Source organism: Alternaria incomplexa (assembly GCF_024043165.1).
Source record: "Alternaria incomplexa strain BMP 0042 chromosome Unknown scaffold_11, whole genome shotgun sequence".
Lineage (NCBI taxonomy): Eukaryota > Fungi > Ascomycota > Dothideomycetes > Pleosporales > Pleosporaceae > Alternaria > Alternaria incomplexa.
Genome location: NW_026249860.1, coordinates 269,334 through 291,602, shown reverse-complemented (window position 1 = coordinate 291,602; position 22,269 = coordinate 269,334). Strand labels below are relative to the sequence as shown.

The following is a 22,269-nucleotide window of genomic DNA, read 5'->3' as shown; positions in this document are numbered from 1 at the left end:
CTCTCAACACTTATCTAACGCTACCTGATCCAGCCACTTGGGCCACCCCACCGGCCCTTCACGTGATATCGATCATAAACCCAAGGGAAGAAGTCTTTCTTCAGATGATAGAATGCGCGTCTCGGAACAGCCTGGTCAACACCAAACCATGTATTGAACGTCTCTTTCGGCATACCACCGTATTTGAACTCCGCAAGAAGCACCTTCTTGTCACCGGTCAGAAGCGGACACGAAGTGTAACCATCGTATTCGGACTCTGGCTCCTTGCCATCCATAGTACGCAAGAGATTTTGTGTGAGAATGGGCGCTTGGGATGTGATCGCAGCCACTGTCTTCGATGTAGGCAGACTGGCCGCATCACCAAGCGACCACACGTTCTTGAACTTCTTGTGCCGGAGAGAGTGCTGATCCACGTCTACGAATCCCGCGTCGTTGCCCAACCCGCTCTCTTTCACAAAAGCGTGCGGTACATTTCGGGGCGCAACATGAAGGAAGTCAAAATGTCGCTGTACGGGCTGTTCGCCGTTCGGTCGTTCGAATGTCGCAGTATTCCCATTAATCTCGATAAGGTTATGTTCGAAGAGGCCTGTGACTCCTCTCTCTTCTCGCATTTCGTTCAGTTTGACGCTGTACTTCGGTACGCCAAACATAGTGGGCAGACCAGTCGCGAAAGTCATCTTGATAGTACTTTTCCCGGAATCGTTGCTGTAGAGGCCTACTCGTCTCCAGTGATCCATTGCGAGCCACATGATCTTTTGAGGTGCACCTGCGCATTTCACTACACCGGAAGGCTGGGTGAAGATGACCGAACCCTTTTTGAGGCGCTGAATGTTTTGAAAGACTTTGTCGCAATGGTCGTAGCTGTATATGGATGCTACGACGCTATCAGGATTTCGCATAGCTTCGCGAAGGCCTTTGACGCTGTTGTAATCAACTTTGATGCCTGGAGCGATGACGAGGTGGTCGTATCGAAGTTTGTCATCGCCTCCCAAGGACAAATAGTTGTCTTGCGGGTGAATGGCCACCACATGGTCTTTGTAGAACGTTGTCTCAGATGCGACAAGTTCGCTCATCGGCCTTTTGAAGTGTAGTTTGTTGCTCAAGCCGCCGCCCACCAATGTCCAGCCCGGTTGGTAATGATGCCAAGTGCTCGGATCGACAACCGCAATATCGTCCTTTTTGAAGCGTCCTTTTCGTAACAGTTGATGGCTGACTGCGACACCAGCTGAACCGTTTCCAATAACAACAACCTTGTGATGTCTTGATGTACTGGTCGCAGGTGAAACTGTCGCGAGGCCTCGCCCAGCTGGCCGACCTCGTGTGGTGAGTGCAGTCCGGAGGGACGTCGATGTGAAGCGATGGCACGATGAATACATTCCGGCCAAGCAGATGGCTATTCATTTAGCTGCTGACGGTGGTGTGGAGGTATCGGATAACGGTGAATTGAAGAAGTAATATGATGATTGCTGTTTCCGCTCGAACAACGGTAGGCCTGTCGTAATGTTATTCCTTGTGGTTTTGCGGTTTTGCGGTTTGTGAACGGTGAACGCAACGACTATTAAAGAGCTTCGGAAATAGTAAGGGAGTAGATTGGTCATCCCAAAGGCTATTGTCGTGTCGGCGATCAAAAGCGTTTCATGTCGGGGATCAAGAGGGATAGACGCCGAACCCTGCATGGAGGTGGCACCACCTGGGCAGTCAGCTTCCCGAGATTGATGAATACTTAAGACGAAGCGGAGGATGTAATGAACAAGTGACTGCTGATAAACGGATGATATTGACTGTCCCATCCTAGGACATGAAGAATTTACGCTCATCTGGACGCATCCAGGCGCTTTGGCGATTGCCGAACTCGTCTCACCACACCCCCAAGGTCCGCATTTGGAGGCAACAGCAACGATCGATGGCGCAAATGACTCCTACGATACCTCAATGCATCACACGAGGAACAGTCAGCTTGACACATCCACCGAACTATGCGAGCTGGACAGGCCGCATCGTCACCAACCTGACCAATCCAACTTTACGAATCCTGCGGAAAGCCCGAAACCGATCAAGTCACAGCACTCACACCATAAGGTCCCACGAGCCCGCAATCCACAGCTTGTTTGAAGACAAGACGGGAACATGGCAATACGTGGTAGCAGACCCTTCGTCCAAGAAAGCCGTCATTATCGATCCTGTACTTGACTATGACGGGCCTACCCAGACAATCAGTACCCAGACAGCTGATGATCTATTGGCGACAATCTTGGAGGAAGGGTACTACATCGAGAGGATACTGGAAACGCACGCACATGCCGATCACCTGACAGCAGCTTCTTGCCTCCAGCAGCGTCTTTCATCGCAGCAGGGTTTCAAACCGCCCATTTGCATCGGAAAACGAATTCGCGAGGTCCAGAAACGATTTGCTGTGAGGTATGGTATTCCAGCTGTTGAGTACGAAAATGCGTTCGATCATCTTTTCGAAGATGATGAGATCTTCGAGGTTGGGAATTTGAGGGTGAAGGTCCTTCATCTTCCAGGACATACCCCTGATCATATCGGTTACCAGGTCGGCAGTAAGTGCTCGCTGTAGCGATCTATATTTGTGTCCAACACTAACACTTTGTAAGGCAACGTGTTCTGCGGCGACTCCATCTTTCATGCTGACATCGGCACTGCACGATGTGATTTTCCAGGCGGGAGTGCAAAGAGTTTGTATGCTTCAGCACAAAAGCTACTGAAATTACCGGACGAAACCAAGATTTGGACAGGGCATGACTATCCAGCGTGTCCGCAACGATGCGAAGCCGTGCCTTGGATGACTGTACAGGATCACAAGGAGAAGAACAGACATCTCGCGAACCATGCGGAGGACGATTTTCGAATCCTGCGAGAAGAACGTGATGCGAGTCTGAACGCGCCGAAGCTGCTGCATCCGTCCTTGCAGATAAACATACGCGCTGGTAGACTCCCATTACCGACACCAAGCGGTGAGCTTTTGATGCGTCTTCCGATCAAGATGAAGGGAGGGTCATGGGAGACGGGGACTGAGCGGCGATGAGCACCTCTAGGCAGGTCCAAGCGCTATGTCGACGGGAAAGATTCTAGAGAGTATGTATATAATACAATGATCTTTTCCAATTTGGTTCGCGCAGATGAAGCGATTTTTGCGTCCTTGCATTTTTGACTCAATGGTTGAAGTAGACCTCGAAGGCCAAACCGAGCGTATCATATGCCTAACGAATTATTATCAAGGCCCACAAGTCCGTACAAATCCTGGAGATCGAAGTCGGGGAAAGCATCGTTATCGATTGATGTGGCTGGAGGAGCCACTATGCTGGACGGTGAATCGACAGAGGAACCACGGAATACTGCGGATGCTACCCTTTTCAGGGTGCGTAACACAATTCCAGCAGCCGGCCATTGGCGGCTCATAGACTTGAGTACCCCGAGTAATAGCTTCACTCGGTCAGCGTGCTGGTCCAAGCAACGCCGAGGGCTTTTGTCGTGCATCGCGCCAATGGAAAGCTGAACGACAGCAGCGAGAGCCAGTGGATACACAAACAATGGTGTGTGCTTTTGAGTGGGAGTACGCAGCGCCGCTAACATAGCTAGGGTCTTGGAGGCTTCGATAGCTTTGACGGAGTGGATATGTTGTCGATTGCAGGGACAGAGGAGCTTGGTACAATTGGCTCCAAGTACGTCTTGTGTTAATAGGTCAGAAGATATCAGATCGCCTCTGGGGTAATGCACGAGAATAGTGCTCCATTGGATGATAGTGTGCGCTTGGAACATGAGTTCGTCCAGATCACCGAAGGTGTTTGAGATCTCCGATTCGCTTTTGGAGCGTGGTAAGTGATATAAGAATGCAGCAAGCGCATTGTCAACGGCCTGCACCAGATCTCGATCCACCCCATGCTTTCCAGTGATAGTCAAAACTCGTCCGAGAAGACGTACGGCTTCTATGCGGTAGCAGAAGGAAGAAAACACCTTTTCCTCTTCGGCAAAGACGTTGCCGTGAAATTCGGCCATAGTTGCTGGCATAAAGCACATTCCGGCTTCGTAAGTAAAGTCGTCGCATGGTAAAAGAACATCAGCATTTACTGTGTTGGTTTTGAATGTCGATTTTCGCTGTAATGCCGCGATGCAGCCGTCGATCACGTACAATTCGTACCAGGTTCTCCGCATGCTTTCTTCCAGCACAGTCAGGTCACCAGCATGCGTTGAAGCAAAGCTCCGCTGGTGCATGCCGAGTCGTAAAGCTAGTTCGATCGTGGAATCAAGCATCTTCTGCCCTTGATCCGTAGCGTTTTCCGCGAACAGGGCGATACTGTTGAGGAGTCCTGCTTGTACCATCTCGGCTGTGTTTCCTTCGCTTTGAGCAAACTCTCGTGCCACGTTCTCGCGCAATTCGTCGAGCGAGACAGCATGTGAATAACGACCACCGATGAGATGCACTACCGCTTTCAGATAACGAGGGTATTCTTGTTGCCAATACATGTCCCTTGGGAGAAGGATTGGGTGACTCGCGTGGAAGTTCAGATAGTAAAGATTCACCAGTTGCTCATCGTCAGCCCACTCGGCATTCTGATCTGGCGGAGTGGTTGATATTCGACGGTGCAGTAGGGCCGAGTTTGGTGGAACGGCTGCATCGTCGAGAGGGAGCCATTGCGCTGCAGAGGACGTACAGGACAGCGCTTGTGCAACAGCGGGTTGCGCGACCGGGCCAGAAGAGACGGGTGGGGTGTGAGACAGTGTCGGCTGCTCATCAGTGTCTGCGCGCGTTATACCACGTCGGCGACCTCGTCCAGAACGCTTGTAGGTGCATGCAAAACCACGAGTCCGGCAGCGCCCGCATATAGGCTGGGTTCCGTCGCACTTGAGGTGGGTACGCCGACACTCTAGGCATGCGAGTGAGGCAGGCCGAGCATGATGTCGCGATTCAGAGGAAGGCATCCAATTCGACGGCAATGTATTGTGGATTGAGAAGGTTTCCAGGTGCTGCGTGAAAGCGACGCGATTGAAGATGCCGAAGACCCTGGCGACATTTGGACCCCGAACACGCTAAGAACGCGTAATGAGCTAGCCTTTCTTGGTTGGCGCAGGGGCATCTGCCTTCTAATCATCTCTCCAGAGCGCAGCCACACTCTTACACAGCACAGACGGTCTCGACTGCTATCACGACTTTCGGAACATAGTCTCGCCCCAGGTTTTGAGTTTCTGACCGATGTATGAGCGTCTAGATCTCCACATGTGCGACACGGTTGCAGATAGCCAGATCACAGCATATTGCCTACCAATGATCTCTTCGATGGCAGATTGCCTGCATCGTAAGGCCTGGCTATATCTACCTGTCAGCACAAACGGCATCATCCATATGCTTTCGGCAGTGCGATATTCACCGTAAGACAAAACTTATCGCTGCTCCCTGTACGCCCAGCCGTCTGCCAATGACGAGCGCTGGGTCGCAAGCTGCTTAATCAATACTGCAGCATCGGTACGCGAAATCGTCTTTACAGCGAGGCGCAGGTATTGACTTCATTGGGCTACCATATACATATGCAGGGCGTAAGTCGACTAGGATACAACCGCATCACCTCTCAGGCATAAGAACACCTTTGTCTACGTACGAGATGGGGACTTGCCACTTCCCTCTGCGTATCATTCCCGCAGCGATCCTCCAGCGTAATCATGTCGAGCAAATTTGCAGAAGCACACATCGGAGAACCTCAAGATATATTCAACGATCATAGCCTGGCTCACAACGTGGCCGAGAAGGATGCGACCACAGCGGACGCCCATGACATGCATCGCATGGGAAAGACGCAGGAAACTCGGCGAAACTTCCGTTCTATCACCATTCTAGGATTCTGCATAGTTCTTCTTTCGACCTGGGAGACTATCCTTGCCACATCCGTCTTTGCTCTTGCCAACGGCGGAACAGCAGGGCTTATCTGGGGATACTTCATCGTCATGATTGGGTTCGGTTTCGTTGTCGCTTCGCTGGCTGAAATGGCATCGATGTGGGTACAGCTTAATCACCTCCAATGATACTTACTCACTTTTAGCAGGGCACCAACAGCTGGCGCACAGTACCACTGGGTATCAGAGTTCGCACCACCAAGCTGCCAGAAGTTTCTCAGCTATCTGGTAGGCTGGCTCGGGGTTCTGGGCTGGCAGAGCGGTGTAGCAACCGTTTCGTATCTTTCCGGCAAACAGATACAGGGCCTCATCATCTTGAACAATTCATCGTACATTCCGAAGGCGTGGCACGGAACGCTCCTCATCTGGGCTGTCCTGGCCATGTGCTTGGTGTTCAACACATACCTCTCTCGTCATCTACCATTAATAGAAGGAGGCGTCGTCATACTGCACGTTGCTGGATTCTTCGCTGTCGTAATTCCACTCTGGGTCATGAGCGACAGAAGCCACTCTTCCAGCGATGTCTTCACGGTCTTCGAGGACAATATGATGTGGGGGAATATTCCGCTCGCGGTAATTCTTGGCCTTACGAGCGCTACCAGCTCCTTCGTTGGCGTTGAAGCGGGAGCACATATGGCGGAGGAGGTACGCGATGCTGCCCATGTGATTCCGCGCGCTATGATGTGGACGTGGCTCGGGAACGGGCTGCTCGGCTGGATCATGGCAATCACCTTCTGCTTCTGCGTCACCGACACAGTCTCTGTACTTACGACCCCACTTGGCACGCCTTTCATTCAAGTTTTCGTCGACACGACCAAGTCCGTAGGCGGCGCGACTGCGCTGACGGTTTTGATGTTGGTCGTTGCGATTTTCGCTTGCGTTGCTATCATGGCAACAAGTTCACGCTAGGTATTCGCCTTCGCTCGTGATAATGGCGTCCCATTTGCGCATGTCTTCAGCAAGGTTCGTCAAAAGCCTACTTCGTCATGGCTATTACTTCAAACGAGAACTGACAGCGAGTAGGTATCAACGAAGCGCCAAGTACCGATCAACTCGACCTACATAACGGTGGTTTTCGTCGTAATTCTGTCGTGTATCAACCTCGGCTCCACCGTCGCATTCATGCAGGTCATCTCCCTTGGTGTCGCTTCAATGCTAATATCGTACCTGATCACGATCTCGTGCGTTGCCCTGAAGCGCATAAGAGGTGAACCGCTTCTGCCGTCCAAGTTCGACCTGGGACGACTTGGATTACCGATCAACATCATCGCTGTACTGTTCCTGCTGTTTGCTTGGGTCTTCTGTTTCTTCCCAGTTGGGCCTCGACCAACAATTACAGATATGAACTGGGCAGTATTGGGATATGGGATCGTCGTTCTCTTTGCTATACTGTACTACGTTGTTCGTGGCAGGCACGCGTACGTTGGACCAGTCAAATACGTTCGGATGACATGAGCGAAGTTCGTTGTTGCCCCGAAGACATACGCTCGCGCTTGTAGTCTCAGCGTGGTTACTGCAGATCTGTTATGGGGAGCTCTGTAAGGGCGAGTATGTGGCGCGTGTACTCATCGACACGGCTTCGGCGTGACGCAAATCCGGGCATCATTACTCAAAATCTACTATACGAGAAGCTCATACATTAGCGCTATCTTATCTTGTCGAAGCGTACACTGCATCGATGATGGATCGCCAGCGCCATGACATGCCATCAACTATCCACGTATCACTGCCAGCGCCAACCTTGGCGATGTCATCTCACAACGCGCCCTATATGCTGACAACACCATCATCGTACTAATTGAAAAGACTCAAGCGCAGCTCAAGAGCAAATACTTCAAGGCGCGAAGTTACCATTGCATTCAGCGGACCGCAGGGTAACCGTCACGCAGAACAGCAAACATACGATCAGAATCTTCGCAGTTCACTGGATCGAACGTCACAGTAGTGAGTATCCCGGTAGTAGTTGTAGATCAGTTTCCACATGTTTGCATCTACACCAGGTATGTTATTACCCTTTCTCACTTTCGCTTTTATGAGCATATCAGCTGTCTTCGCAGCGCCGGTTCGCTCTTCTCCATCCACTTCCGAGCCCACAAAAGTTGCGGTAATGGACACATCCACTATTGGCCTTGAACCAGTGGCCTCTGATAGCAATGCCAGCGTTCGGGCGCGCCAGTGGGAGTGGACACCCTCAGCGCCAGCGTGGACCGAACCCGCATGGACCGAACCTGCGTGGACACAACCAGCCTGGTCCGATCCAGCGATCACACCCGTACCAACGGTCCCACCTTGGAAGCCTTCTCCATCATATCCGTACATCGAAGCTACCGCGCCTGCATCCACACCGACGTACTCATATGATGAAACCCATCGTCCTGACCCCAACGATGCTAAGTCAAACGGCATCATTGCCGGATGCGTCATTGGCGCTCTGATCGGCATACCCATCCTCATATGGATTGTTACCATGGTGAGGCAGTGCTTCCACAGGCGTGCTCTTGCCGCATCTGAGAAGGAGAGAAACGATGTCGAAGCCGACGCCGATGTCCAGCGTGATTCGCAGGCACTGACCCCTAGTACACCCCGCGCAGCAATGGTCAGCGTTGATACGCAAAGCAACGACAGTTCTATATCAAGACCGACTCAAGGTTGTGACATCGACGACGCGCCGCGTTCGGCTGAATCGCTCGATGATACGATTTGTGGACCGCGCCGTCCTGCTCCGGTTTATCAGAATAACATACCTCCCCAGGACACGCATTGGTCAGTTGGGGAGATGAGGCAGGACTTCACGTCGACGCGCAGAGCCTGGTATCGGGAAGTCTAGCAATTGAGAGTCGGAAGTGACGCTTTACTCATTGAGTGCAGTTATGCATGTTATGGTTAGCGTCGTACAACAAAGCATAGTGAATGATCAGGAAATCTTTTTAGCCCTTTTGACGACTGTTCATAGATCGGAACTTGGAACTGTTGATTTGACACTGGCTCGACCGCACGGTATCCGAGCAGTTTAGAAGCGCGTTGGCTTTGAGTATTGGCCTCAATCTTACCATCGTCCCAGTCGAGTCCTTGCCGCCCTAGCTCTAGATCGCCTCTTAGACCAGTCAACAATTATAGCCACCAAAGTCGGCAAAGTCAAGATGTTGATCAAAGTGATGACCACCACCAAAATATTCCCCACTAACGATATAGGGTCTCGACTAAACTGCTTATCGCCAGTTAAGCGCCGGAAAAGCAACACCACAAGTCCGATGTGCCAGGCAAGGACAACATTCCGCATTACCAGCAAGATGATATGGAAATTCCGAACGCTGCCATTGACATACCAGTCAGAATGTTGCATGACGCATCGAATTTCCTCGCGGATAGACAAGCATGGTAAGTCAAGTATGTAACGCTCGAAGACGTGGAACCACACCGAGCCAACACGCGAACCGACCAGAGTGCGAATCATGGAGCTCTCATGGGCAGGGCGATGGGGGAGAAGTTGGTTCCAGTACGGGCATCTACCGGGTTGTCGTTTCATCCACTCATATAAGCACTTGTCCCCCACGATGTGGCCACACGGAGTGATCTGGATGGGCGAGCAGTCGTCGATAGAGAATGGCTCGCGGCAAATGTAGCACGTGTCGTCTTCTTCGACGGGTGCTATATTGCATTTGTAATCGGGAATTAATGGAACGGCTATGAGTGGTTGGAGGAAGTGCGGCATAGTTTGTTGAGGGGATGTTGCGGTGACTGAGGGATATAGTGATTGTTTCTGCGAGAGGTCGGTCGTAGCGCGAGTTATACTAGAGGCGAAATGTTGATGGAAAGAGTCTTGACTGGCTTCGGCTGCAATCTGTATCTTCCAGTGAAATGACTGAGCATCACCCCGTGCAAGCACAGCTGAACAAATCTGTCAGTGAAAGGCATCGGAAGAAGTTCGGATCTCCAAAAGCAAGAGACGACTGAGCGTGTGTGTCATTCAATTGACGAGAATCAATATGGCTCGTTCATGACTCTTATCCAGGGTATAAGCCTCCCATGCCCAACGACCAAACGCCCAGTATGCCCAAATCACAACGTGTACCGATATGAGCCGATAAAAATTCCATAACCTGCGCCGTCATTATCGCATTATTTTGTGATGATCTCATAGCTCAGGCTTCGCATTGTCCTCCTTGACGTCATCTTTCTCAACCACCACAAAGTCATCATCGGTGTCGGTGGTCTTCTGCTTCTTCGGAGATGGCTGTTGAGCATCGTCGATATCTTTAGGGTCGGCCGTCGGGGCGTCTGGAAGTTGTGATGCGAGTTCGGAGGGTTCAGTGGACTGTTCCTCTTGCGCTTTGGGGTCAGAATCGACTGGTGGGAAGTAGTCACTAGGTAGTCGTTAGTGTATTGAGTAAGACTGATGACGCTTGAGACTTACGGGATGTTCTTGAAGTATGCGTCCTCGTCTTTCTGGAGAAAGTTGCAGAATATGACGCGGTCAAGCTTGTCTGCCTTGCCCTCCTCTTCGAGGAACTTACGCACCGTCTCGAGCGCGACTGTGCTGGCCTCGCCGCTGGGGTAGCCGTAGACGCCAGTGCTCAAAGCTGAGAATGCGATGCTCTTGCAGCCTTTCTCGACTGCTAGCTCCAGGCTCGTACGGTAGCAGCCTGACAATAGTTCTGCTGAGCGCGAACCCTCCTTCCAGTATATTGGCCCAACGGCGTGGATGACCTTCTTGCTAGGCAGTTCGTAGCCATCTGTGATCTTCGCACTGCCTGTCTGGCAACCGTCCAGCGTCTCGCACTCTTCTAACAAGCCGGGCCCAGCTGCGCGGTGAATCGCACCGTCTACGCCCCCACCACCTAGGAGGGAAGTATTCGCGGCGTTGACGATGGCGTCGATGGCTAGCGTTGTGATGTCTTGTCGGATGACGCTGATCTTGTCGTTGAGGGCAGCGGACGCGTTGTATGTGGACTGGCCCTTGTCGTCGCTTGGCACGATCTTCTTTAGCTTGTAGAGCAAGGTGAGGGTGGGGATCTCGTCGAGAGATAGTGTGTCGGCCATTTTGGGTGACGCGCTTCGTGATCGGGAGGACAAAGGTCTTGCGAGATAATATGCGCTCGTCATGAGTGGTCGGAGTGGTCGTAATGCTCGTGTGGCAGGTGTTATTAGCATCGAGGGAAGCGCCGTGGGAGAGTACCTGGAGAGCTGGCGGGCGCGGCAGGAGCTTGGGCCCAGGCCCCTCCTGCAGCTACACCGCTTACTAACTAGCCTTTCCGCTTTAGTGCCAACCGCGTGCAGCACTCAGGATTCTGTCGGACTTGCCATCTTTCACCACGGCTCTTGACTTCGTGGCTGCGCCACAGCGTGCTATGACTACGACTTTCTTCCTGATATCGCGGCCACGAAAACGACACGTACATCTGATGGACATTTGGCCCAAGATAGTTCACACATCAATATTGATTGCTAGGGAGCGTGAACTCCTTCATAAGTGGATCTTCATTCGAGCGTCGCGATCGCTCCGTCCATGGGCTCTCCGCAACCTGGCCGTTCTTCTGTCTACATACTACATACTGGACTTGATATATGCCGGCGTTCAAGTGCTTTGGGTTCACTTCCTATTCAAGTTAACCGTGTTGGCATGTCGGCTAGTGGTGGCTATTGACAAGTCTCGGTTTTCATATGATCTACTTAAGCGAGATCTGTGGACTGTGAACTACTTGAACGGGGCTGCACTTCATTTGCTGCTGTACTGGATGATCGTTAACACAACAGCTTTCTTCACTGTGCTGTTTGGCATATTGTTTGTCAGTAAAAGTAAGAAGGCATGGGCTAGGAATTGATTCGCGGCTGGCATGGCCCGACTCCTGGGCACCATCAGCAGAGATCTGGGTCGACCAGCAGTACCTGGCCCGGGCAGGCTACTTGGTGTCTCATCACTCCTACAATCAACATGGCATTAGATCGTACTGTAATCTCAATTTATAGACTTCTTTTCGTAATCTCGAACGTTCCTGGTGTCCGGTGTCTAGTGTTGCGGTATACGCATGGCTTGAACACATCTTCTTACAAGGGTATTGTCTCAATCGCCCCAGAGATTGCCAGATACCTACCGTGTTCGGATCTGACGCGATTAATGGGAATCCAAAAAGAGCCCGACGCTCCTTTCTTGTCTCAACTCTCAAGGCCCCCAACCATCTGAGCAAGATCTCTCTATACGCGTTCTTGCCATGCGCCGGGATCGTATTAGAGGATTTCGATATCTCCGAAGATGGACAGACAGGTTCGGACGCAAAACCCACAGCTTCGCCACTTTGTACGCGATATCACATCCTTCTCATTGGCATGACAAACATCGCCATTGCGAGACGTCAGATACGTTGTCGGCCGCGGTCTTACCCTAGCGTAGTCCAAGTCAACATGCCAATACTCTTGTGAGGTGTAGAGTATGAATAGCCAGCCAAACACATTCATGCTGCTGACAGTAGCGAGCTAAGCGACTTGCCGCCGTGCCCAGGTGCGATGGACCGTCCCGTAATTTTATCGTATACGGCGGCTCCGTCATCTTGTGCATGTCAAGAGAGGCTATGCCAGGGCTTGGTATCTTGGGGCGGAAATGTTCATCCTGCCACGTGCCAGCGGAGCGCGAGCATGCACAGGTGTGGTCTGGTAATCTGCAGCTGTTATGCGGCATTCGGCTGTTGTCCGTGGAGACGGATGTTGCATATCGTGAATCCACCTGGGCATGGTTCGATCGTACACGCAGGCCATTTCCAGACAGTAAACACGTTTACTGCCCATGTTGTTCCATGGTAGTTTGGTCGAGGTGAAGGTACCAGGTCACCAGATGCAAGACCGAAAAAGGCATGGAGTTCCACCACGGGCATAGATTTTCCCCCGACCCGCTCATTACCCCGCACACGCTACCGGCGTCTACTGTTCTGTCAAGCTTCACCACCCATACCATCGATAACGGTCAGCCGCCAAGTGCCTTACGTGCATCCTCCATGCAGCTCTCTGCCTATAAAATATCGCGACCCCAGATGCCAACCATAGGGTAAGGCTTGACCTTGTCGACTGCCAAGTGGACCCTTCCCCAGATTCGCTACGATGATCCGAGAGATAGCTTGGAACAGCAACTGTTGCGGTAAACATGGGACGATGCTAGTCCTCGTGCAGTTTCCCCGCGGGGTATGACTGTAGTGATGGCGAGGTAGCATCATGAAGGATGGCTCGGCAATGAAGGCCTGCAAAGCGAGGCAGCGGGCATAAGAAGACACACACCCTTCGCTCGGAATGCTCATAATCAGGCTAGAAACTATACTCTATCATCTATCTTACGATCAACTTAACTAAACCTTTGACCAACATATGGGTTGCTTCAACACTCATGCATCTGGTACTCTGGACCCGCCAGAGGTCCGCAACTGGCGGATCCACCTCATCGCACTCATCGCCTCGATGTCTGCGCTAGCTAGTAAGTATGATTGAATCAGTCTGAGTGTAAAAGCTAATGTCGAAACAGTGGGTTACGATACAGCCGTTATTGGCGGGACTATGGCCCTTGAATCCTTCATTCGTGACTTTGGCATGAACGACATCGCAAAGAGCAATCGCGACACAATTCAAGGCAACATCGTTTCTACTTTCCAGGTAGGTTTCCAGAAACGAGCTGTTGCCAAGTCGTCGCGGACTGACAATGAGTAGGCGGGATGCTTCTTCGGAGCGCTTATCGCTTTCCCCTTCGCGGAACGCATTGGACGAAAAAAGACTATGATATTTGCGTCCGCAGTATTCCTGCTTGGCGGCACACTCATGACTGCCTCTCAAGGTAGCCTCAACATGATCTATGGCGGTCGAGCCGTAGCAGGTCTAGGCATTGGCGCATCAAGTATGGTCGTGCCTGTTTACATCTCTGAAACAGCTCCACCTTCCATCCGTGGCAGGCTGGTCGGTATTTTCGAAATTGCTTCGCAAGGTGGAGGTATGCTGGGCTTCTGGATCAACTATGCTTGTGATCAGACCATTAGCGTCAAAGGCCAGACGCAATGGATCGTTCCTCTTGCGATCCAGCTCATCCCTGGTCTGCTCTTGCTTCTCGGTGTCGCATGGTGCCCTGAGTCGCCTCGATACCTCGCAAAGAAGGACAACTTCGAAGGCGCAGAACGCATCTTATGTAAGATTAGGTGCCTCGACGAGTCACATGCGTACATCCAGCACGAGATGAGCGAGATCCGCGCGCAAGTCGAACGACGTAGCGCCAATCGACAGAGCAAGAAGCAACAGTTCATGAAGCTATTCCAGAAGGGTGTGCGTAACCGCATGGCCATTGGTCTTGCGCTCATGTTCCTGCAGTCCTTCACTGGTGTAAGTATATACCGTCTGCACGGCACGATAGAGGCTAATCTGTCAGGTCAACATCATCACTTACTACGCACCTCGCATCTTCGAAACACTTGGTATCTCTGGAACGTCGCTGAAGCTCTTCTCCACTGGGTTCTACGGTATCGCAAAGACACTCGGCATGTTCACCTTCACCTTCATCGTTGTCGAGAAGGTTGGTCGCCGTAAGGGCCTTATCTGGGGAGCTGCGCTCGGTTGCATACCCATGTGGTACATCGGCGGTTATGTCATGAAGGCTGATCCAGCTGGAGCTGCTTTGAGAGGCGATGTCACACGAAACGGCTGGGGCTACCTTGCTATGGTCTGCGTTTACATCAACGCCTTCATCATCTGCGCTACGTGGCAGGGGATCACGTGGACTTACGCTTCCGAGATCTTCCCACTCGACATTCGTATGCTGTGCGTTTCGCTAACGACCGCGGATACTTGGCTCGGTTCTTTCATCATTGCCCGCAGTACCCCATACATGATCTCAGATCTGGGTTACGGGGCTTACTTCTTCTTCGCCACCATCTTAGTCGCAATGGGTATCTGGAGTTTCTTCTTCGTACCCGAGACAAAAGGTATCAGTCTTGAGGAGATGGACGCCCTCTTCCTAAGGCCGATGCACCAGGCTGTTTGGGCGCAGCTTCGCGGCAAGCCGATATTGACCGAGGAAGAAGTCGTTGCAAGGAATAAGGGTATGGAACATGAGAAGGATATTGGTGTTGAGACAATTGAAACAGTAAAGAGATAAGACGAATGAAGGCGACGAGGGGGCGCGATCGATGATGGCCGACAACTCGGCGTCATTCCCTCTTGTCGCCAAAGAAGGCGGACGGACGCGCTTGGACCTTTCCAACCCTGGAAGGTTCAGGCGGCATTCAATCAACAACCCCGTCTTCATACTCCTGCATTTATCTCAGCGCTTGTGACATGTGATGCACTGGTTTTCTGATATTGACTCTCACTCTTCATTTGCATCGATGCGCTGCAATACCTGGTACTAACTCAGCATGCCCAGCGCTCCAGCTACCCGAGTAGGATATCGTTGCTTAGGTAATGGCAGCTTGGCGCTGATCGCAATCCCCTAACTGGGAAGCTGGCCTCCTGCATTACCGCTCTGATAAGACGACCACACGAATTAGAACACATCGCACACTTTCTCTGACGATGTACATCGACCGTTACTTCACTGTTCGGCATGGAGACCAGAGCTGCAAGCGATCTCATCGTCCAGGGAAAGCACGAAGAACTCCGGCGACAAACCCCACACTCCCGCATTCAATAGCGAGACGTCCTACGCGGCAGTACGACCACCAAGAATCTTCTGAGACGGACGAGATGCGGAGAAGTCATTGCATCTGGTGTCTGACAGCCACGGTCGCGTCAGCACCCCGATGACGGTCGATGCCTGCAATTCTTGCCGAGGTACCCGAGTATGATGATTGGCTGAACGAGCGGATGATCTACGGCGGAAGGGGAGCTTGCGCAGTGCCGAGGCATCGTTAACAAGCTGATTGGTGGTCGGACAATAAGAGGAACTCACCGGAAGCGATTTGTAGACCGCATCCAGATCTGTTGCAGGGGAAATGGAATCTAGCATCTGGTCGCGCGCGCTATTTGTCGATCACCTGGAGCCACGACTCCGGATGCTGGGGCATAGATTGTCGTTCTCGCTTTCGCTTGAGTCGTGGACCTTTCTTCCTTCCACGATCATAGGCTACAGCATGCTTCCGAAGATGCTTAAACCCTGGAGTGACCTCGACCACCGCTCAGGCTAAACGAAGACCGACGATGATCTGCATACAACACCGACACAATATACACTATCGACATCGTGCTGACAGACTAACATCCAATTCAAATCGCCCTAGCGTGCTGTCATCTTGACTCATAACAGTTGTTCCCCAACATGGAAGTAGATGATCCGAGAGTTTTGTGTGACTTCTAACTCTACACTTTCAAACATCCACAACCTTCACGATGGCGCTGCACATCGCTTCGTCCGTGAGCAAAGCGCTTTTACTATGCTCTTTTGCGTCAACAGTCCTGTCAGCGCCCGTTGAGAACGGACCAACGGTCACCCTTGCCTCTGGTGTCATCATAGGCACCATGACCAAGCCCTCAAACCAGCCTTCATTGGCAGCCTCAGCGAACGCCTACTTGGGAGTTCCTTTTGCTAAGTCACCTCCGCTTCGATTCGCGCCGCCCGAAGCAGCAGTACCTTGGTCCAGTCCTCTTCAGGCCCAAAACGTCAAACCATCATGTATTCAGCAGTTTTCCGGCACTGACGGTGTCCGCGATAGAACCATAGAGTACTTCAATGACCCTACCTTTCCACCACCAGAGGAGAGTGAAGACTGCCTGTATCTCAATGTCTATACACCCCCGGACGTGACATCTTCAAGCAAGAAGGCTGTCATGTTTTGGCTCTTTGGAGTATGCATCTACTGCCCATTTACTTAGACTCGACAGCATGCTGACACGTGCAGGGTAACTTGGCTTTCGGAACTGGCGGACTAAAGTACTACGACGGAAGCTCTCTAGCAACCAACGAAGATGTCGTCGTAGTCACTATCAACTACCGCACGAACAGTCAGTGTTTCCGTCATGATCGGTCGCGATTATTCGTATCTAATATGCCCGATCTTAGTTTTCGGCTTCTCGAACTCGCCCGAAATTCCCTTCGGCTCCCAGAACGCTGGCTTCTTGGACCAGAGATTTGCATTGCAATGGGTACAAGACAACATTGTGCAATTTGGCGGAGATCCTTCTCGTGTGATGATCTTCGGTGAATCGGCAGGCGGCGAATCCGTCAAGCAGTTGCTGGCCAACCCACCCAGCCCACTTCCATTCTCGTCAGCTATCCTTGAGTCTCAGAATGCGGTCCTTCCTGGAAATGGCCTAGTCAACTACAAGCAGGTATTGCTGCATTTCGGCTGCACAGACATTGCTTGCCTTCGCAAGGTATCCGCCGAGGACATCAAAGCATACATCGAGCCGAACTCGCTCGCATTCCCACCTGTCAACAACGATGGCACATCTGTTCCCGACGTTAGACTCAGCATCTCCACCGGGAAGTTCGCCAACGTACCAACGATGCTAGGGACGAACCTGAACGAAGCACGTGCCTTCCTGGCAGTAGCCGGTGTAACGGACGGTAAAACCGCCGTGAACAACTTCTTCAGCCAGTACAACATCACATCTCAAGCCGTTCGTGACTCCATAATTGCGGCATATGCTGCACAGGGTATCACAGATTTCTACGAACTAGCCGATAGGCTCGGCACAGATTTAGTCTTCACATGTACGACCGCCAGGCTAGCGAACTACCTCGCCATCTCTGGTCGCACAACCTATCGATACCAGTTCACACCCGTATTCCCTTCGGTCGGGATCTTCCCCAACCCAGGCGCCTACCACACTGCCGAGATTCCTGAGGTGTTTGGCACATATCCACTTTCGAGTCAGTTCGGTACTGCGACGCAGCAGCAGATTGAACTGAGTGCTTTCATGCAGAAGACTTGGGCGAACTTTGCGAAGAACCCCGCTGGTGGTGTTGGATGGCCCAAAGTGGGTAGTACGCTTGGCAAAGAGTTGGGTGTGCTGGGCAAAGACGGAAGTAGTGGTGTGACTGTTCGGCCACTGCTTGAGGCAGACTATGCTTGCCCACTATATGCAGGCGTTGAAGATCTTCTGGGCTTGTCTTTCAAGTAGATGACGGTTCTGCTCCCAGAAATTTGCTATGTAGAACATGATGAATGATGGTTCATGCTCAATGCGCTATCATCGTTTACGATTGATATACTAAGCTTACGACAAATAGCGTAATAACAACAGTTGCCAGCACTCCTGCAAAGAGGCTGAATCCAACCTTCCTTCTACTACTCAACCTTCCAATGACAAAATCTTCTCTCAAATCTTTCTTGACCAAAGGTATCGAGAAAAGGAACCCAATACCAGCCAGCCAATAACCAATAGGGATAATAATCGCCAAACACAACTGTGTCACCCTCCTGTAGCTTTCGCTCGTTGTCTCCTCATCCATCAACGACAGGCCAATGATCTGAGGCCCTGAAGAATAAATGAGAACTTGCACACTACCCCAGATAGCGAGGCCGAAAGTTTTATAGCGCGGTGGAAGAAGCAGGGCAATGAGCGCGAAGAGACAGCCCAGCCAGAGTTCCGCAGTGAGATAAGCAATACTCATGACGCCGTAGAGAATCTTGATGCCTCGGTCTTCTGAGCCATCGGCGATGTCGCGAGAGAAGACCATGAGAAGAACGAAAAGAGAGCTTATCATGCCCCCGATACCAGTCAGATAAACGGGCGTTAGTTTTGTACGTGGCCACAGTACTGAGGTCAAGATGCCGCCACTTAGTACCGCGACTGACCCGACCACACCGACGATGATGCCGTAACGAGAGAAGATTTCGGTATGCGAGGGATATGTATCACCGAGATAACTGGGCATGTAGTATCCGAAGACGTTGCCGCTCAACTGACGAAAGCCGGCGGAGAGAACGAGGAGCCAGAAGGAGTTCATGCGTAGGATGTACGCAAACGTAGCATGCAGATCAGACGTTGCTGCTTTCATCCTCGATGTACCTTGGATGTGCGGTGGTATATCGGCGAAATCCTCGTCTATGCTGTTACTGTGATGGCGTGCGTGCATTTGAACCAGGCTTTCTCTTCTCTTTGGTTCCCGTAGGACGAGTCTCAGTAAAACCGCTACAACGCATCCTGTAATACCGATGGCTCGTAAAGCTATGCGCCAACTCGTGCCGGTTTCCGTAAACGCGGTAGCAATCTGGCCACTGATGGCTTCGCCGATGTACACTCCAACATAGAGTACACTCTCTCCGATGAACACATTTCTCCATCCCACCAAGTCACTGATGAGACTGATGGATAGTGCCTCCACACTTGCCTGTCCGATACCCATTCCAAGTCTTGCACAGAATAGCTGTCCGAAGTTGTTTGCCAGAGACTGGAAGATGACGCATAAACTCCACCATGCCGCTGTAACGGACAGAACCCATACGCGAGCAGATGTATAGTCCGACAGGAAAGCGATGGGGAGAGCGAGTATGGCGTAGACAATGCCTGTTGCGTAACCAGAGAGAAGGCCATATTGGGTCGAGCTCAGCGAGAGATCTGCTAACACAGAAGTCTGGAAGTATGATAGGATGAATTTGTCGTATTGCGCCAGGAAGTAGTTGACGAACAAAAGCGCAATGCAGAGGTATGCGTAGGCGTTGTGGAGAAGCGATTGCTTGGAAGTAGTTGCGTGCGTGGTCGGTACCATCTCGTCTTGGTAAGGCCGTTTCGTTCCATCATCGTAGGGACGTTTCATGTCCATTCTCAGTGCAATATTGGTTGTATTGAAACGTGAAACCTCGTAGATGCCGACATCAGCTGTGTCTAGACTCGTTGCATACCAAGCGGTGGCGCAAAATCGATGACGTAGCGGCCACCACACCCCGCAGCCGAGATACCCGTTGCGATATGAGGTTAGACGTTGCTGCGATCTGTAGTTCATAGATAAATCCACTCTCCATGATGCCTAAGCCAGAACCGCAACTTCCCTTGGGCAGCTCTTCGACACTGCGAGGGTTTGCCGAAAGCTTCTCGTTCCACAACTCGCCAGAGGCATTCATCACATCGCGTATCATCGATTTCCAAAGACAGCACCCGGAGGCCGTAGAGAATAGAGCTATCGTTCGGGCAAAGGTGCTGAATCGCAATGTCGCAATTGTCTCCTCGCATGCGCAAATCCATCAAGTCCTGGCCCAGGATGCGGCAGGTTACGAAGCCAGTGGCGCATATGCTGAGCTGATGGCACCGTTCTTTCCATCACCGAACTTATTACTGACGGATGGTGACGAACATGCATCTATGCGTCAAACATGGGAAGCGAGAATGGAATCTCTCAAGAAACTGCTAGCTCCTGCAGTATCTGAGCGGGTCAGTCAACATTTTTCTGAGCCGTCAACGTCAGAGATAGACATGTATGAGTCTCTGAAAAGGCTTTCATGGAAGATACTGCTCGGAACATTCCTGGGTCTCGACCGCGACAACAGTCTCTTCGGTACGCTGGAGAGCCTACAGGAAGACCTGCTTCGAGGCCAATTCTCGCTGTTCCCGGTGACAGTCAATACAGGATTCTGGCACTCGCCTCGCAAGAAGGGTAAGGAGGCGAACAAGAAGCTACAAGACAGAATGTTGCGTCATATGAAAGAAGAAGTGAAAGGATGTCCATTTGCTGTCGCGGACCAAGGCGAAAGAGAGGACGTAGCAAAGCACTCAGTCCTCTTTACCAGCAGCCTCGCTGTCAAAGCGCTAGCATCTCTTTTGACAGCCTTCCTGTTAAACCTTTTCTTATATCGGACGAAGGAGGGCCGATCGCTGGCCGATACTTTGGCCGGTGAAACTGAACCAGGGAGGCTTTCGCTACGCTTACGCGCCATACTATTAGAGACCGAACGACTTAGCCCGCCCATTGTAGGCGTTATGAGACGGTCAACAAGAGATAGTATCATTTTGTCGCCGGGGGAGCAGGCAGACATCAAAATACCAAAGGGCTGGGACTGTTGGTTGTACTTCGTGGGTGGTGGTCGTGATCCATCGACCTACGGGCCGACTTGGGACGTGTTCGACCCAGATCGATATCTTGACAAGGGCCTAGCGCCCGGTGTAGCCTACGGAGCGGGTCCAAAGACTTGTTTGGGTCGCGATGCGATTCGCGAGATCACGCTGGCTGTAGCAGATACATTTTTGCGCCTCGGGATCCAGATTGATGGGAAGATCAAACCGCGTGGAGTGCGCGGTTGGCTGGGGTGGGAACCGAACGATTCGGTGATGCCTGAGGATTGGGCTCGAGATATGAAGCAGTTGCCGACTCAGAGACCGTCAGACCCAATTATGATACGTTTGTCGCGTAGCTCTCCATAGCAGGATTTCAATGTATTCGTCGCTTGATGTTCCTCTTCGTTATGTTGAAAGCCAGCATGGTCCACCAGATAGCGTTCAGCCCAACCAGCATAGCGGTTCCGATCTGACATCGTTTCCTGAGCATTGCATACGCTTGGCACGGACCAAGGCCATGATGCTGGCCGTATTTCGTCAATATCCAGTAAACGACACCAAACCTTGAAACCGCGAATGTTGCCAAGAAGGCTATATCTAGAGCAGTATTTGATGCTCCTGTGCGCTGTCGGTTCCACCATCGCGCATGCATTAGTGGTGTACTGCCATTCATCAATAAGAACGCGGTGATCACCCACATCCCCTTTTCTTTGCCAGCTGCAATGTACGCTTGCAACACGAGTAACGCGGATGAGAGCAGCACGTGATGAACGAGAGTGATGGGTGAGTCCCGGGCCACAACGCGTAAGGCAGCGCGAACTGCTGACTGGTCCTTCTTGCGGCGTGCATGAATCATCGCATAAGTGTCGTACAGGAGGTAAGCGGTCTCCCATGCAGTCAGCGCGTTAGCCAACTTGTTGTGACCATTGATCGTAGGGTTACGCGAATCGTCTAGGTGGTGGCTCTTTCCGTGAGCGTCTTGAGGGGCTGATCTTTGTGACGGTAGTGTCGGCCATGACGCGTATCGCAGTAACAACAATGCAGTGATAGAAGATGTTGTGGCATGCGCTGCTGAAACGGCCTTATTGAACCTGATTGGATCTGTTGGCATTCTCGAGGTTCGGTATTGCAAAATGTTTCTTTTCAGGGCTAAAGGAGTGCCATGCAAATAGCGTATTGATGGGAGGCGATGAAATGGCTGCGGTGGCTTCTTGGGCGCTCCTCGGCTGACTGACACTCATGATCCGTGCGGTATGCACGTCATCGATCCCTTCATCCCAGCCACCGAGTTGGACCCGATCCGCAAACAACATCATCACGTTATTCTCAGTTAAAGCGAGTCGCAGTAATGTCTCGTACACTTTACATCCTGTACAATGCCGACGCATCTATCATGGGCAAATTGAGGTA

The 22,269-nt window shown here is 51.7% G+C and overlaps 8 protein-coding genes across 8 annotated transcripts; 4 read left to right on the top strand and 4 right to left on the bottom strand.

Annotated features, from left to right (window-relative positions):
- Window positions 1-20: 20 nt before the first annotated feature.
- Window positions 21-1,073, bottom strand: J4E90_007506 (uncharacterized protein; the record flags this gene model as incomplete). Its single annotated transcript, XM_051437042.1, has 1 exon — window positions 21-1,073. The coding sequence occupies one exon, from the start codon at window positions 1,071-1,073 to the stop codon at window positions 21-23; it is 1,053 nt and encodes a 350-aa protein (XP_051288788.1).
- A 2,140-nt stretch (window positions 1,074-3,213) lies between these two features.
- On the bottom strand, window positions 3,214-4,485 carry J4E90_007505 (uncharacterized protein; the record flags this gene model as incomplete). Its single annotated transcript, XM_051437041.1, has 1 exon — window positions 3,214-4,485. One exon carries the CDS (start codon window positions 4,483-4,485, stop codon window positions 3,214-3,216), a length of 1,272 nt encoding a protein of 423 aa, XP_051288787.1.
- Window positions 4,486-5,676: 1,191 nt separating this feature from the next.
- J4E90_007504 (uncharacterized protein) lies at window positions 5,677-6,816 on the top strand (the record flags this gene model as incomplete). Its single annotated transcript, XM_051437040.1, has 2 exons — window positions 5,677-6,008; window positions 6,057-6,816. The coding sequence occupies 2 exons, from the start codon at window positions 5,677-5,679 to the stop codon at window positions 6,814-6,816; spliced, it is 1,092 nt and encodes a 363-aa protein (XP_051288786.1).
- A 3,226-nt stretch (window positions 6,817-10,042) lies between these two features.
- On the bottom strand, window positions 10,043-10,947 carry J4E90_007503 (uncharacterized protein; the record flags this gene model as incomplete). Its single annotated transcript, XM_051437039.1, has 2 exons — window positions 10,043-10,271; window positions 10,322-10,947. 2 exons carry the CDS (start codon window positions 10,945-10,947, stop codon window positions 10,043-10,045), a joined length of 855 nt encoding a protein of 284 aa, XP_051288785.1.
- A 2,310-nt stretch (window positions 10,948-13,257) lies between these two features.
- J4E90_007502 (uncharacterized protein) lies at window positions 13,258-15,025 on the top strand (the record flags this gene model as incomplete). Its single annotated transcript, XM_051437038.1, has 4 exons — window positions 13,258-13,363; window positions 13,412-13,539; window positions 13,594-14,253; window positions 14,300-15,025. 4 exons carry the CDS (start codon window positions 13,258-13,260, stop codon window positions 15,023-15,025), a joined length of 1,620 nt encoding a protein of 539 aa, XP_051288784.1.
- Window positions 15,026-16,254: 1,229 nt separating this feature from the next.
- On the top strand, window positions 16,255-17,988 carry J4E90_007501 (uncharacterized protein; the record flags this gene model as incomplete). The annotated part of the gene is made up of 3 exons (XM_051437037.1): window positions 16,255-16,710; window positions 16,764-16,866; window positions 16,925-17,988. 3 exons carry the CDS (start codon window positions 16,255-16,257, stop codon window positions 17,986-17,988), a joined length of 1,623 nt encoding a protein of 540 aa, XP_051288783.1.
- A 76-nt stretch (window positions 17,989-18,064) lies between these two features.
- J4E90_007500 (uncharacterized protein) lies at window positions 18,065-19,633 on the bottom strand (the record flags this gene model as incomplete). Its single annotated transcript, XM_051437036.1, has 1 exon — window positions 18,065-19,633. The coding sequence occupies one exon, from the start codon at window positions 19,631-19,633 to the stop codon at window positions 18,065-18,067; it is 1,569 nt and encodes a 522-aa protein (XP_051288782.1).
- Window positions 19,634-19,830: 197 nt separating this feature from the next.
- J4E90_007499 (uncharacterized protein) lies at window positions 19,831-21,225 on the top strand (the record flags this gene model as incomplete). The annotated part of the gene is made up of 1 exon (XM_051437035.1): window positions 19,831-21,225. The coding sequence occupies one exon, from the start codon at window positions 19,831-19,833 to the stop codon at window positions 21,223-21,225; it is 1,395 nt and encodes a 464-aa protein (XP_051288781.1).
- Window positions 21,226-22,269: the final 1,044 nt, after the last annotated feature.